Here is a 16,721-nt window from a genome sequence, read left to right on the forward strand (position 1 = left end):
ATTTGAAGATAAGACAACTGAAAGCAGAGGGTCTAAGGCACAGAAACAGAAGGAAGGAAAGTGAACAAAGTCTAAGAGACCCATAGGACACTGATAAGTAGACCAAAAGATGCGTCATGGGAGCTCCAGAAGGAAAAGGGGGAATAGCACAAAAAAGATTATCTGAAGAAATAATGGCTGAAAACTTCCCAAATTTAACAAAAGATGTGACTCTATCAATCCAAGCAGCTCAACAAACCCCAATTAGGACAAATTCAGAGACCCACACCAAGACACATTATAATCAAATTGTCAAAAGCCATTAGATAGTTATTGTCATAAATACAAAAAACTAACAAGTATTGGCAAAGATGTGGAATAACTGGAACTGCCAGCTACTGCTGGTAGAAATGTAAAATGGTGCAGTTGCTGTAGAAAAGTGTGGTGGTTCCCCCCAAATTAAACAGACCACCATACACTCCAGTAATCCCACTTCGAGATACACACCCAGAAGAACTGAAAGCAGGAATTCGAAGGGATACTTGGGCGCCAATGTTCACAGCATTCTTATTTCCAAAAGGTGGAAACAACCCAAATGTCCATTAACACATGAATAAACACAACGTGACACACACACACACGGGGTGCTACTCAGCCTTAAAAAGAAATGAAATTGATACATGATGCATAAACGAACTTTGAAAATATTATGCTAAGTGAAATAATCCAACAGACAAGGACACGTATTGTATGGTCCCTTTTATGTAAAAAATCTAGAATCATGAAATTCAGAGACAGAAAGTAGAATACAGGTTATCAGAGATGAATGGGAGAAGGGAACAAGTAATTATTGTTTTATACACAGATTTTTTTGTTTGAGATGATGAAAAAGTTCTAGAAATTAGACACTGTGGTGATGGTTGTGCACTGTGTATGTACTTAATGCCACTAACTGTATGCTTTTAAACAGGTAAAATGGGAACATTTATGTTATATATATTTTACCACAAATTTTTTTTGGTCTTTTTAGGCCCACACCCACAGCATATGGAGGTTCCCAGGCTAGGGGTCTAGCTGGAGCTGTAGCCACTGGCCTACATCACAGCCACAGCAACGCCAAATCCGAGCCACGTCTGCGACCTACACCACAGCCCATGGCAACGCCAGATCCTTAGCCCACTGAGCAAGGCCAGGGATCGAACCCGTAACCTCATGGTTCCTAGTGGAATTCGTTTCTGCTGAGCCATGACAGGAACTCCCACAATTTTTTTTTTTAAAGAGGAAAAAGGTATACCTTAAAATCAGATTCTATATGGTGTCTAAGTAACTCAAGAACAGAAAATGTTTTTGAAAATTTGACCTTCGTATGAACATAAATGACAAAATTAGTCTCACACAATCACTTGGATAGGTGAGTATCTTTATTTCAGAATGACCAATAGGACCTCGTCCAGATAAAGGTCCTGTCAACACTTCTCACAGGTTATGACTGTTTTGCTTCTATGGAAACGCCAGTCAGAGCAGCAAAACTAAGTCTCCCTACCAAAACTGAAGTCACCAGGAAAGGGGTGCTGGGTGGGTGATGAAGCCCTACTTAACCACTCCCCATCTGCAAGATGGCTTCCGGTGCATTCCTAAAACTTCTATTTGATTCCCAATATATCAATTTTTAAAAATCATTACTTTCACGCTTTATATAGAAACAATACTTTAAATCATTTGATCCTTTTGCTTCAATAAGGTCCAGCAAAGCCTCACCGCTTCAAGCAAACCCACTACAAAGAACTATGCTAAAGAAGCAGTTTGGCTGTTGGAGAAACGCTGGTGTCTTGTAAGCCAATGCTCAGGATCCACACATCAGACATTCATCTCTGTTCTCCAAAGAGCACACCATCGCCGCCGTGTTCCTCTCCTTCTCCTCCTCTTTTGAAACCTTTTCCTTATCCTTCAGCTTCTCTTTATTGAGAGTGAACTGGATCGGATTAGCTGCTGGTCTTGTCCTTAAATAATACATCCCAGTCTTCAAACCCTAAAAGGGAAGTAGAGACAACTCATTAGGAGAAACTGTGAGGACACCAGCTACTCAAGACCAACATTTAAAACACATTTCCATAAACCAGGCCAGACTGCCTTCCAAACTTGGAATTCTATCTCCTTCAGGAAACCCTCTCAAAAATGCTTAGGGAAGGCGAGGCGGAGAGAGACGGTCGGACAGCATACTCTGTCCTTTTCACCCTAAAGCAGGCTTATCTCCGAAAATGTCAAATATTGTTGGTTCTCTGGTCTTTTATTTGTTAGGCGGGCCCACGCCATAGAGAAGTTCCTGGGCCCGGGCCTGAATCCACGCCCTAGCAGTGACAGTGGGATCCTTCGCCTGCTGAGCCACCAAGCCCCCTTTTGTGGGGTTCACGTGAGGACCGCCTACGACAACACGTCTGCCTTCGATTATAACTATTTAGAGGGCTGGCCTGTATCTCTGTATAAGAACAGATATGACTGCTTCAAGGATATCCCCAGTCCTGGCACACAGTATACATTCAGCAAATGTTTATTACATTAGAAAAGAAACCCATAGTTCTTTCTAAATACCCAGAATGTTGCCAGGGAATAAGAATATAATACAGAATCACAGGTCTCTACAGGCAGCAGTGACGAGCTAAGTGACTGGCTTTTATCCTGTAGATAGAAGGGGGAAACAGCATATTTCTGAGTAGTGGGTTGACATATGGGTAAAGGTTTATTTTAGGAATGGCAGCAAAACATAAGATGGCCTAGAGCAGAGATGCCAAAAGCGAAGAGATTAGTTAAAGTTGAGAATAGGGATGGTGGAATAAAGGGAAGACATTCAAGACACAGTACAAAGGAACAACCAACAGCACACAGTGAGTGACTGCACGGAGATTAAAGAGAGGATCAGATAACTCCAAGGTTGCAAGCTTAGAATAAAATAAACCTAAAAGAAATACGAAAATCCAAAGTGAGAGCTTAATCTGGTATAAAACCCATGGGCTGGTTTTAGCATATTGGATTTAAAGTTAAAGAACTACCAAGCGGCAGCATTAACAGGTAGCTAGAATCTAAACCTCTGTTCCAAGTTGGCAATAAGTCCTCCCGGACTTCCTCCACCAACCTGTTTCCAGCCGTAGAAGTGCATACTTGTGAGTTTGCCATAGTTGGGCTCAGCAATGTGTATGTTCAAAGACTGGCTTTGATCAATGAAAGCGCCTCTCTCAGCTGCCATCTTGAGGACAGTTTTCTGGGAGATTTCCCATACAGTCTTATAAAGCTGCTTCAGGTCATCAGGAATTTCTGGTATGCTCTGAAGAAGGAAAAGCAAATGTTTATTGTACTCTAGTCGAAGAAAGCAGTATGGCTAACAGCATGATGACCCAAGGGTCCAGTCTTGATTCTATTTCCAGCCAGATCTGATCCTAACAATTCAGTTAAAAACAATATATTGAGTTTCCCAAGACCACTCACCTCTGGATTACAAAGTCCAACACAACCCCATTTAATGAACAAAACATCAATCTGGAGGTAGTGATTTAAGATTCCTATTTAATTGATTAATGGCCTAAACAATCACTATGCTAGAGGCATTTAATAAAGGCAGGAAAAATCAGAGATCAGCAACGATCAATAACTCTTGAGTTTTGCAGAAAATACAACTCAGGGCCACAACTCACAGGGACCTGACCCAAGGAAGCAACAAGACAAAATCCTTTAGGTAAGCTAGGACCCCACAGAATCCATTTGGAGTCAAGAGAAATGAGTTTCCTTAGGTCTAGGGTTAGCCTGCATCAAAATATAGTACAGAGAGGCGCTCCCATCACGGCTCAGTGGTAACGAACCTGCCTAGCATCCATGAGGACGTGGGTTCGAACCCTGGCCTCATTCAGTGGGTTAAGGATCCAGCATTGCCATGACCTGTGGTCTAAGTCACAACACAGCTTGGATCCGGCGTTGCTGTCGCTGTGCTGTAGGCCGGCAGCTACAGCTGATTTGACCCCTAGCCTAGGAACTTCCAAATGCTGCAGGTACAGCCCTAAAATGACGAACAAACAAACAAAAAACCCCAGAAAATAGAGTATGGCTAATGTTACAGTTTCTAACAGCAAATACAGAAATGTCATAGGAATCTTTATCTGTGTTGCCAAGCAGACCAATGTTTAGCCAGAGGCCTCTATCTACAAATAAATAAATGCTTCTTGATTCTCAGTTGCAAATATTTTACTGCTAAACACTATTCGTGGCTCTGTCTCTGAGACTATCAGTCTTCAATCTCCATCACACTTTTAAATTTAGGTTTGACTCCAACTTCAGGCTACGAATCAGTGGCCCCAAACTCTTGCACACTTTTTTTTTTTGGGGGGGGGCTTTTTAGAGCTGCTGCACTTGAGGCCTGTGGAAGTCCCCAGGCCAGGGGTCCAATTGGAGCTACAGCTGCCGGCCTACACCACAGCCACAGCAATGCAGGATCCAAGCTACATCTGCGACCCACACCACAGCTCACATCGAAGCCAGGGATTGAACCCACATCCTTATGGATACTAGTCAGGACTGTTACTGCTGAGCCACAACAGGAACTCCTCTTAGGTACTTTAGAATCACCAAGGGAGACTTTAAAAAATAGTTATGCCGGGCTCTCATTCCAGACATTTAATTGGTCTGGAGCCTAAACTTCTGGATTTTGAAAGCTCATTGATTCCAATGTGCAGAGAAGTTGCGAACCACTGCTTTATATTACTGCACAAACAAGAGGGTAAGGCTTAGCTACGTGAAGATACCTTTTAACCCTCACCCAACAAGGCAGAGTTGAACGGAGCTACGTACGCCCACATGGCCACCACGCATTCTCTACACTGCCTGGGAAAGGGAGAGGGTGTCAATGTCCGATTCAGCTCCTGGGGAGCACATCCTTTTTTTCATTCTGTACCTGGATAGAGCCATTGCATGCAATAATCTGGTTTTTCATCTCTTCATTCCACAGGCCCCGCTCCGTAAGATCTTTCAGTAAGTGAGGATTTACAATCTGAAAGAAAAAGCAGAAAAAATATGAGGGAATAAACAATGACAGGGCCTAAACAAGATCACAGACTTGGAGCTTCAAGTAAGATCACTGAAGAATTATTTAACATTCGATTGCTTCATAAATTCTATTTTTTATGAAACTGAAAGGCCTATCCACCACATGAAAGCTATATTCCTCTAAAATCTTGGCATTTATCATTCAAATCATAATGTATGGTATTTGCAAAAGTGAAAAGAAGTAACATTACCTAAACTGGGTAAACTCATGCAAAATGATACTTTTTTTAAGTAAGGATATAATAAATACATAAGATGAGAAATAGAAACGTATCTACCCTAAACTTTCTAGAAATTTATTTCAGAATATCTGCAAATTCACAAATAAAAATCTTTTTTTTTTTTTTTTTCCTTTTTCGGCCTGTGACCTATGCCACAGCTGCAGCACCACTGGATCCTTTAAGCCACTGTGCCCAGCTGGGGACTGAACCCGCTCTTCCACAGTGACCCAAGCTGCCGTAGTCGGATATTTAACCCACTGTACCACAGCAGGAACTCCATAAATAAAAACTTTTTAAATTAGTGGTTCTCAACCATAGCTGCATATAAAAATACCTGGGAACTTTAAAAAAAAAACAAAAAAATAAAAAACACTGGTCCCATCAGAAATTCTAATTTTTTTTTTTGTCTTTTTGCCTTCTCGCGCCGCTCCCGCAGCATATGGAGGTTCCCAGGCTAGGGGTCGAATTGGTGCTGTAGCCACCAGCCTACGCCAGAGCCACAGCAACACAGGATCCGAGCCACGTCTGCAACCTACACCACAGCTCACGGCAACGCCAGATCCTTAACCCACTGAGCAAGGGCAGGGATCGAACCCGCAACCTCATGGTTCCTCGTCAGACTTGTTAACCACTGCGCCATGACAGGAACTCCAGAAATTCTAATTTGTAACCAAAGTTGAGAACCACTATCTTAATAATACTCTTTGTTTTTTGCCTTTTTCTAGGGCAGCACCCAAGGCATACGGAAGTTCCCAGGTTAGGGTTGAATCAGAGATGTAGCTGCCGGCCTACACCACAGCCATAGCAATGTATGATCTGAGCTGCATTTGCAACCTACATCTCAGCTCACTTCAATGCCAGATCCTGAACCCACTGGGCCAGGCCAGGGATCCAACTCACATCCTCATGGACACCAGTGGGGTTCATTCCCATTGCACCACGAGAGGAATTTCCTTAAATGATACTTCTCTACATCTTGAGTCATCAACTTGAGCATCTAAGGTCACAGCATATGTATGTCGCTATGATTACAGAATGGTTAAATACCATGGAAACTCTAATATCAACAAGTTGCCTTCATACTCAACCCTTAATGCTTCATTCTTTTCGCAGATATTTATTAAATGTCCATTATATGCTGAAATAACATAAACAATATGAGGGATGATGATAACCCAGTTTATCGAAACTCTGCCCCATGCTAAGATAAAGAGGCATTAAACATGAGCAGCATTTATTCCCAACATCAGTCTTTTGAAAGATCTTCCTGTAGGCCTGGTTGTGACCGTCTCACCTGAAATTCTCCTGACAAGACTCTGCGAGTGTAGATATTACTGGTATAAGGTTCAATGGACTCATTATTTCCCAAAATCTGAGCGGTGGAAGCAGTAGGCATCGGCGCAATAAGTAAGCTATTTCGTATGCCATACCTAAAGAAAAGGAGGTCATTAGGTGCTGATCTAGGACTATCTGCCAGGAAGGCAGCTACTTTAAGTCACCGTAGTAAATGCAGCTGCTGTGAGCAGTATCATACACACATTAGACTCATATGTTGACTTTTGAATTTAATCCCTACAAGGATGCAACTCCACAGTATGAGTGATACAGCTTGCTCCTCTCCTGAATGCCTGATTCCTAAACAGAATTAGCAGTTTTTACTGCTGGCAATTCTAATCATGTCACGACTTATGCCACTTAGGAATCATGCACCTGATACTATCTCGCCCAAGGAAACACTCAAAAGGCTACTGGAGATATTCCGCCGGTATCGGGGTGTACTCATTCAGCCCTCCCTCTTTTCTAAGCACCCAGGTGGTCACCGTGCTAGGCCCTTTCAGGAAACAACGATGCGAAAGTGGTCAGAACCAGACCTCTATCCACGATTCTCCACTACCCTAAACAGGAGGGTGAACAGAGAAAATTCTGCCCCAAGTATACCCAATTTCTTCTATCACCTCTCCAATGAAAGTTCCTGGAGGAATGCTAACATCTTTTGACTCGACTCAGTGCCGAAGAAAGTACTTAAAATATACCATCTGAACACTAAGCATGTCCTTCAGAGCTCAGCCTGAGAGATCTACTCCATCTTTCCTGACAGTCAGACAACTCAAATACAAACAGCTGCACTGCAACGATTTTCTATGACCTGCGTGCCTTTATACATACTTTGTATAAACGAGAGCTCGTCTTTCTTACCCTCTGCACCTCTGGATTCACACCTTACTAGGCATAGAGCCTTGTGTCCTAATGGAGTCTGTACAACTGACTCTCGACCTCACTCTGTCACTTTGCACTTGGTTGGCATCAAGCAAAGCACCAACTGTCTCCAGGTCTTTACCCCTCAGTAAAGTGGACAGACACTTTACTGAGGAAGAAAATGTTTTGAAAAGTCATATATGTGTGACAGATCCAAACCATGAAATTGTCTACCATCATTTAAAACATCAGGTAGATCTGCATGTACTAAAAGAGAAAGACGTCCAAAATAAATCACTAAGTAAAAAAGTCTCAGAACACAGCAAGCCTGATCCCCTTTACATAATAAAACTGCGTGTGTGTATCCGCAGAAGCCCTGAAAAAGGTCCCCATGCACCGTTCACAGTGTATCTCTTGAGAAAAGGAGGAAGTTGGCCGTTTTATGAGACAGGTGGTTGTTGCTAGAGAGGTATGAACAAAGGCTTTTGCTGCTGCACTACTTCTCTATTGGACCTTTATTAACAGTGACTGTGTCTTCAGGCGTTAATTTTGAAATTTAAAAGTTACATAAAAAACATCTAAACTATAGTACGGGTCCATTTTTGTAACAATTGAATCTGCATTACATATACACATATACACAAACTCAGAGGAAAATCTGAAGGATGGCAGACAAAAAGACACAGACAGACAGGAGTTAGGGCGGAGGTGGTCTTGGGATAATTTTCATTTTTCTCCCTTTCCACATGTATGTTTTTCTAAATTTTCTAACATGTATTACGTGAGTAATGAAACAATTTGAAGGCATATAAATATTTTTAAAGAACATTGTAAAGCTACTGCTTTCTTCTGCAAACATTAAACACTTTGCACATGCATTAATCCATAGATGACAGACACATCCTGGCAGAAAAGAGGCAGGATGAAAACCTGAACCCTCCTCCCATCAGAGCTACTTCCCATCTCTACTTACTTCGCAATCTTCTCCTTCAGGAGCTTCCAGTCCCACAGGTCTGTAGGAGTAACATTCCACATGTCGTACTGAAGGATCTATGGAATAAACAACCCAAATTTATGATAAAACATTCCATGACAATTTAAAACGATGACAAAAATCAAGCAAATGACTAAACTGCATGGCCCCACACCCTAGCGAGGGCTCCCTTCTCGTAGAGCTGTGTAAGGAATACGAGGACCAGGGATCTTCTGGGACCAATTTCTCAGTAATCCTACTGATCAGAAGCAGGCTAAGACAACTGATTAAGGCTGGTCTCTCTCCCACATCCCCGGTGAGTCCTCTCAGAGGACCCCAATCACAGCTACAAACCAGCAAATCCTATTAACACTCCTCAAAGCCTGTTGCTGAGATGCATTTTCTTTTTGCACAGTAAAAGCACTTCTCCCCCGCATCTTTCCAAATGCCTTGAGCTGCCCCCTCCATCTATCTACTAACCTAGTCAACACCTATTTTCAAATAATCCGTATTTCCTAAATATCGACAGGATCTACCATAACTAAAAATAACACCTTCATTTAGGGAGGAGAATCACACTAGCGGTGATCAAGGCACCGTGGAGGCGGAACCGAGGCAGCGCCCGGATTCCCACCTCCAGGTGCAGGAGCCCATCTCCCTCTCCTCCTCCTCACTGTGAACAGGACCTGGAAACACGATGAATGCCACTCACATCACTAGGACACATGCGAAGGGTTTCCGCAGACGTAATTAAGGCTGAAGGTCTGTTCATCTTTTAGTTAAAAGGGAGATTATCCTGGATGGCCCTGACTTAACAAATGAAAACCCTCAGGAGAGCAACTGGACTGGGTTCCTCTAGAAACGGGGGACTCTCCCACCTACTCGCTTTGAAGAAACAAGATGTCATAAGTTCTAGAGCTGCAAGGAAGTGAATTCTGCCAACAATCGGGTGAGCCTGGAGGAGGACCCTAAGCCTCAGACGAGACCATAGCCTCAACATCTTGACTGTGGCCTCGAGACCCAGAGACTAAGACCCAGCTAAATCAAGCCTGGACTCCTGGCCCATGGAAAAGAAAATAATGAGTGTATGTTGTTTTGATGCACTGAGTTTAGTAATAGAAAACTAATACAGTTGGCATTCTTCTTACATCATTTTAGCAATAATGAAATCTGTTTTAAGAGATTAAAACAGAGTATCCTTTTCACTCCAGAGGTCCAAAGTACCATATGAGTTTCCTATGACCAGTTTAACAAATTACCACAAATTTAGTGGCTCAAAATAATAAAAATTTGAGAGTTTCCACTATGGCACAGTCTGACTGCAGTGGCCTGGGTCACTGCAGAGCCAAGGGTTTGATCCCTGGCCTGGCACAATGGATTAAAGGATCCGGCTCAGATCGAATTCCTGGCCTGGGAACTTTCATATTTTGTGGGGTGGCCATAAAAAGGAAAAACATAATAATAATTTATTCTCTCACAGTTCCAGAGCCCAGAAATCCCAAATCAATATGTTGGGAAGGCCTCACTCCCTCTAGAGGCTCTGGAGGAGGTTCTGTGCTTTGCCTCTTCCTGCTTCTAGTGGCCACCAGTATCCCTGCGTTGTGTCTGCATCACTCTAATCTCTGCCTCCAGGGTCAAGTTGTAAGGACAAGTGTCACTGGATTTAGGGCCCGCCTGAATAATCTTATCTCAAAACCCTTAACTACATCTGCAAAGATCCCTTTTAAATCAAATAAAGTAACATTCATAGGTTAGGATGTGAACATCTATTTCTGAAGGCTACCATTCAGCCTACCACAGGCACTCGCAGGCAAAAAAAAAAAATTTCATCCATATACTTACTCCTTTGCTGACTGGAGAGCCCTCATAGGTTTCATAGGGGCCATACTCCTTGGCCAGGTCACAGCTAGCTTCCAAGGCTCCATAATAGATGGTTTCAAAGATCTGCTTATTCAATAACTGGGCCTCTGGACTCTCAAAGGGGTATCTCATCAGAATAAAAGCATCTGCCAGACCTTGTACCCCAATTCCAATGGGGCGATGGCGTTTATTTGATAAACTTGCCTTCATGCCAACAGATTTAGAGAGGAGACAACATTAACAAACAACAAAAGCAAGATTCTGTACCCGATGACATATCTATCTCAGGTTGCTCACACAAGGACAGCCTTTAAAGGATGATACCCTCTTTACATCAGGCTGGTCACATGATTCCAATGATAACCATTTAAACGATGACCTATTCGCCTTATCTCAGGTTGCTCATATAATTCCAATGGTAACATTTAAATGATGATGATACCTTTTATCTCAGGTTGCTCATATAATTCCAATGGTAACATTTAAATGGTGATGATACCTTTTATGTCAGGTTGTTCATATAATTCCAATGATAACATTTAAATGATGATGATACCTTTTATCTCAAGATGCTCATATAATTCCAATGGTAACATTTAAATGGTGATACCTTTTATCCCAGGATGCTCATATAATTCCAACGGTAAGGTAAGGTAACATTTAAATGACGATACCTTTTATCTCAGGTTGCTCATATAATTCCAATGATAACATTTAAATGATACTTTTTATCTCAGGATGCTCATATAATCCCAATGATAAGATTTAAATGATGATACTTTTTATCTCGGGATGCTCATAGGATTCCAATGATAACCATTTAAACGATGACTGGAAGACTGTGATAAACTCCTTCCACCTTGGATTTCCGTAATTAATCCAATGATTAATTTCAATAATCAATCAGCAGAGAAATCTATCTGTACCTCTGGGATAGGGTAGTAGTTAATATCAATGATTTTATTCAAGTTTCGGACAATAACTTTGGTGACTTCAGCCAACTTGGTAAAGTCATATGTGTGTTCTGATGTAACATACATATTCAGGGCCAGGGAAGCCAAGTTACAAACTGCAACCTGCAATGTAAAGAAAAAGAGTCAAGAGTCACACAATTTTTATTTCTTCCCCTTTGTCAGCGACACCACCCTCTCAGCCTCTCACACGCTCTGACATTAAAATTTTAAATTTCTGTCTTCGATGCCTCCCTCGTCATCACTCGCCAGTTCACTCCTCAGTCCAATTCCTATTCCCCTATGTGGCCTGGTAACGTTCACCCGTGAAACAGGTAAGACGAGAACCCCGTGCCCCGGAGTGCCCGGCTCTGCCACCAGACATGCGTCCCTCTGTGCCACGACTTTGTATTTATATCTATCAGTAGGTGTGCACTGTCCACTACGTCAACCACTGGGTTAAAATAAACGGAACTGAAGACTCAGCTTCTCGACGGTCCTGGTCCTACTTTAGGTGCTCAGCAGCCACCCAATACACAGCATTTCCACCACTGCATAAAGCTCTTCCACATCACGCATGCCGACCGCATCCTCTCGGAGACCCTGACGAGCCCTGAACACAAGATCCAAGTGGGTGCATTTTGAAAAAGCTCTTCTTCAGGTGATATTCTCTTGCTATACTACTCGAGGTGGTGAGCTTTTTCAGGTAGGGGTAATGTCTTACTTATCCTTATGTTTTTAGTACTAGCACCACATCCGGCAGATAGTAAACACTTCACAACGTTGATGAATACATGTTCTTTGCAATTCTGATTACGATTATCGAGTCCAAACTCTCAACTCCTCTCACCTAGACTCCCTCAGGCCCTTCACATCTACTCGATTCTATATATGCTGCCAAAAGACTCTTTTTTAATTTTTTTTTTTTTTGCCATGGCTTGCAGCCACTTGATGTGGGATCTCAGTTCCCAGACCAGGTATTGAACCCAGGACACAGTGGTGAAAGCACCAATACTGAACCACGAGGTCACCAGGGAGCTCCTGCCAAAGTATCCATTTTTAAAACATAGCTCAAATCACAAAATTCTGATAAATGCTAGGGAGAAAAATAAAGCAGGAAAAGAGAGTCTTGGGACTAAGGATAAAAGGGGTGCTTTTTTTTGATGGCTGTGACCACAGCATACTGAAGTTCCTGGGCCAGAGATGGAATCCAAGCCACAGCTGCAACCTACGCCACAGCTATGGCAACACCAGATCCAGAAACCCACTACACCAGGCAGGGCAGGCAATCATACCTGCACCACCACAGAGACAACACCAGATCCTTAACCTGCTACACCACAGAGGGAACTCCAGGAGTGACATTTTTCAATAGCGTTGTCAAGAGTTCCCTGGTGGTCTAGTGGTCAGGATTCAGGGCTATCACTGCTGGGTTCAATCCCTGGCCTGGGAACTGAGAACAGGTGTCAAGCCATGCATGCACGCCATGGCCAAAATAATTAAATAAATAGAGTTGTTGGGAGTTCCCATTGTGGCTCAGCTAATATTATGAACTCAACTAGTATCCATGAAGATGCAGGTTCAATCCCTGGGCTTGCTCAGTAGGTTAAGGATCTGGAGCTGATATGAACTGTGATGTAGGTCACAGACTCGGCTCAGATCTAGCATTGCTGTGGCTGTGATGTAGGCCAGTAGCTACAGCTCCTATTCAACCCCTAGCCTGGGAACCTCCATATGTCTCGAATGCGGCCTTAAAAAAAAAAAAGAGAGAGAGCTGTCACAGAAAAACTCATTGAGAACGTAACATATGAACCAAGAACTGAAGAAGTTAGAAAGTATGTGGCTTTCTGGGGGAGTAAAAGCATTTTAACATTTAAAACTCTTGAGGCAGAAGTATGCCTGATGTCCGAGAAACAGCGAGGGAATCAGCAGGGCTGGAGCACCCTGAGCAAGGGGGGAAGTAAGAGTGGGAAGAGGTGCAGATGCTCAGCTGTGCAGGCTCTCGCAGGGCACCGAAGGATGGAAAGGAAGTGCCGATGCATGCCACAGCAGGGACCATGGGCACAATGACGCTGGTACCCGGAGTGCCCACAAAACGAGATCCAGAGACAGAGAACAGATTAGTGGTTGCCGGGAGCTGCGTGTAAAGGGCAACAGGGGTGACTGCTGATGGACACAAAATCTCCTCCTGGGTGATGAAAACATGCCAGAGTTAGTCATCAGTGATGGTTGGTCGCACAATCTTGTGAATATGCTAAAAAACCCTGAATTGTACACTTTAGAAAAGGGAGGTTTATGACGTGAATTCTATCTCAATTTAAAAAGAATGAATGAACTCAGGGTGGGCTGGAAAGTCAAAGACGAGTACTGTGCAGAGGAATGCTATGATCTGATTTGTGCTCTAAAAAGAGTCACTTCACTCTCTGTAATTCACCTTCTATCATTTGAGGGTATGTCAGTTTCCAGAGGGCAGGGGCCGAGCCATACTCATTTATGGCCCAGAGTACTTGGTACAGTGTCTCACACATAACTGGTGCTCAATCAATTTTTTAAAATTCAACTGCAACTTCAGCAGTTATTCAACTCACTATTTCTTTCTGACTTTTCATTCGTCATGTTTTTTAGGTCCCAGAATTTGGAATCTGCTCCTTCCTCATTTCCACAGTTTACATCCCATTTCCAAGCAGCCCGTCATCTGACGAATGCAACAATCTCCCTAAGCGTACCTCTAGCCTCTTCCCACACTACGCCATTCTATAACCAGAGGCAAGAGCTGGGCTTCCCACCCTAGCATTCTGATGCTATTTTCTTCCAGAAATCTGCAAGGACTTTCCCTCCTCTGAGACATGCCTGAATATATTTGCTCCATCAAATCAAACTGACCTTACACTCACTGCACAAAACCTATCCCGACCTCTGATCTCTCATACAGGCTGTTCTTCCCAAATGGATAGAGTTTCCATAAACTTCTTTTTAAAAAATAACCAAATCTATGTCCCATTCCTAGCCTTGCTTCTCCTGGGAATTGCTTAAATATTTAAGATGAGAATTTTGGCTCACCGCTGAAAGGACTCTCTACGTGCTTACACACTTTGAACTGAAGGAGCATCCTAACACATTACCACGTTTGTCCTAAAACACTGTAACTACACACTGCCGTTTTTCTTAAGTAAGGATTATGACAACAACGTGAGTCTAAGAAACAGCTGACCGTCTCTTCATGGCTTGGACTGAATGACACATAAGGGCACACATCACACCTCTTCCTTCCTTTACATTCTGTCTATTTTAGTGCTCTGCTGCTTACAGAGGAGAGCTATGAACACTCGCTCCACCAACTCCAGTGAACTCATGCGAGGGATTCACAAACAGGTCACCAACTCGTAAGACTCCTGCCTCGGTGCTCAAGGCAGACGCTCTTCTACCTACCTCATCTTTGCTGGTGTACTCCACTATTTCTGTGCACAGGTTGCTGCATTTGATTGTTCCCAGGTTCTGCTGGTTGCTCTTCCGATTACAGGAATCTTTGTAGAGCATGTAGGGGGTTCCTGTCTCTGTCTGCGACTCGATGATGGCATACCAAAGCTGCTGAGCTTTTACAACCTTGCGGACATGACCCTGTCTCTCATAACTGAAAGGCAAAGCTAACATCATTTTCATATTCCCTAAGAAAATCTTTACTGCAGACAGCATGAAAAGAAACACCAAAATATAAAATCAGGAAAACTTTTAAATTTCTTACTGTTTTGCTGAGAGAATAAAATTAAGAACACGATATTCATTTCACTCTGACTAAAGCCAATCCCACTAAATCAACAATACCTTCCATAATAAAAAGGAACAAAACCTGGAAGTTCCCGTCATGGCACAGCGGAAACAAATCCGACTAGGAACCATGAGGTTGCAGGTTTGATCCCTGGTGTCACTCAGTGGGTTAAGGATCCGGCGTTGCCATGAGCTGTGGTGTAGGTCAGACACGGCTTGGATCTGGCGTTGCTGTGGCTGTGGCACAGGCCAACAGCTACAGCTCCGATTAGACCACTAGCCTGGGAACCTCCACATACCGAGGGTGCGGCCCTAAAAAGCAAGAAATAAATAAACGAAAGCATTAAGTTAAAAAAAAAAAAAAGGAACAAAACCTAAAGAAGTCAAATTTCGCAAGTGTATGAAAGCAGTACTCCTGTGTTATCATTTAATACACGTGTCCGGAGTTCCCGTCGTGGCTCAGTGGTTAATGAATCCGACTAGGAACCATGAAGTTTTGGGTTTGATCTCTGGCCTTGCTCAGTGGGTTAAGGATCCAGCATTGCCGTGAGCTGTGGTGTAGGTCACAGACGCGGCTCGGATCCAACACTGCTGTGGCTGTGGCGTAGGCTGGCGGCTACAGCTCTGATTAGAACCTCCATATACCGCTGGTGCGGCCCTAAAAGAACAAAAAGACAAAAAAAAAATGTGTCCTAGTCGTTCTTGATGCTTGTGTACAATGCAAAGCATAACTTATTTCATCAAATGTACTCCAGGGCAAATTAATAACCCTGCATTAATTTTTTAAAGGATCAGTTAAAGAACCCCAAATACCTATTCACATGTCCGAAAGTTTCAAGAAAACAGAAACCAAAATTTTAGTGAGGAATCAGGAAGAAAATATGACCAAAATAAAATTATTAGTTACATTATCTTCTAGATGCTTCTAAAGATTCCTCAAAACTGGCTCATGACTGAGGTCGTTTAAAAACCTGGATCCGGGAGTTCCCGTCATGGTGCAGTGGTTAGCAAATCCGACTAGGAACCACGAGGTTACGGGTTCGATCCCTGGCCTCACTCCCTGGGTTAAGGATCCGGCATGACGGGAGCTGTGGTGTGGTTCGCAGATGTGGATGGGATCCCGAGTTGCTGTGTGGCTGTGGCGTAGGCTAGAGGCTACAGCTCCGACTGGACCCCTAACCTGGGAACCTCCATATGCCGTGGGTGTGGCCCTAGAAAAGACAGAAAAAAAAAAAAGCCGATAAAAACCTGGATCCTCTAAATAAGAGAACATGGTCAAAACATTATCACTTTCCTATGTTTCCCATACCTTTCATATAGCTTCTCAAATTCTTCTCCCCAGACCTCATCCAGACCAGGACACTCATTTGGACACATCAAGGACCAGTCCTGCAAAGGGAAGAAGAGTACCAACCATAAGAAACTTCGAATAACCAATCACACACAGCTCATGAGCACACTCAAGGGATAGAGTGGCTTCCACAGACTGTCTTAAAAATTTGATTTAGGAGTTCCCACTGTGGCTCGGCAGAAACAAATCTAACTAGCATCCATGAGGACAAAGGTTCGATCCCTGGCCTCGCTCAGTGGGCTAAAGATTCGGTGTTTGTCATGAGCTGTGGTGTAGGACACAGATGCAGCTCAGGTCTGGCGTTGCTATGGCTGTGGCACTGGCCAGCAACTACAGCT

The 16,721-nt window shown here is 43.2% G+C and overlaps 1 protein-coding gene across 1 annotated transcript in view; it reads right to left on the reverse strand.

Annotated features, from left to right (window-relative positions):
- Positions 1-1,382: 1,382 nt before the first annotated feature.
- Positions 1,383-16,721, reverse strand: part of RRM1 (ribonucleotide reductase catalytic subunit M1) — a 39,091-nt gene continuing 23,752 nt past the window's right edge. Inside the window, exons 11-19 of the mRNA XM_047753988.1 lie at positions 16,342-16,421; positions 14,697-14,898; positions 11,244-11,393; positions 10,300-10,521; positions 8,458-8,534; positions 6,583-6,718; positions 4,916-5,011; positions 3,110-3,298; positions 1,383-2,008 (exon numbers count right to left, since the gene is read on the reverse strand). Coding sequence (XP_047609944.1) covers positions 1,823-2,008; positions 3,110-3,298; positions 4,916-5,011; positions 6,583-6,718; positions 8,458-8,534; positions 10,300-10,521; positions 11,244-11,393; positions 14,697-14,898; positions 16,342-16,421 — 1,338 coding nt within the window. The 3' untranslated portion in view covers positions 1,383-1,822. The remainder of the gene's footprint in view (positions 2,009-3,109; positions 3,299-4,915; positions 5,012-6,582; positions 6,719-8,457; positions 8,535-10,299; positions 10,522-11,243; positions 11,394-14,696; positions 14,899-16,341; positions 16,422-16,721) is intronic.

The sequence above is a fragment of the Phacochoerus africanus genome, chromosome 11 (genome assembly GCF_016906955.1).
Source record: "Phacochoerus africanus isolate WHEZ1 chromosome 11, ROS_Pafr_v1, whole genome shotgun sequence".
In the NCBI taxonomy this organism is placed as follows: domain Eukaryota; kingdom Metazoa; phylum Chordata; class Mammalia; order Artiodactyla; family Suidae; genus Phacochoerus; species Phacochoerus africanus.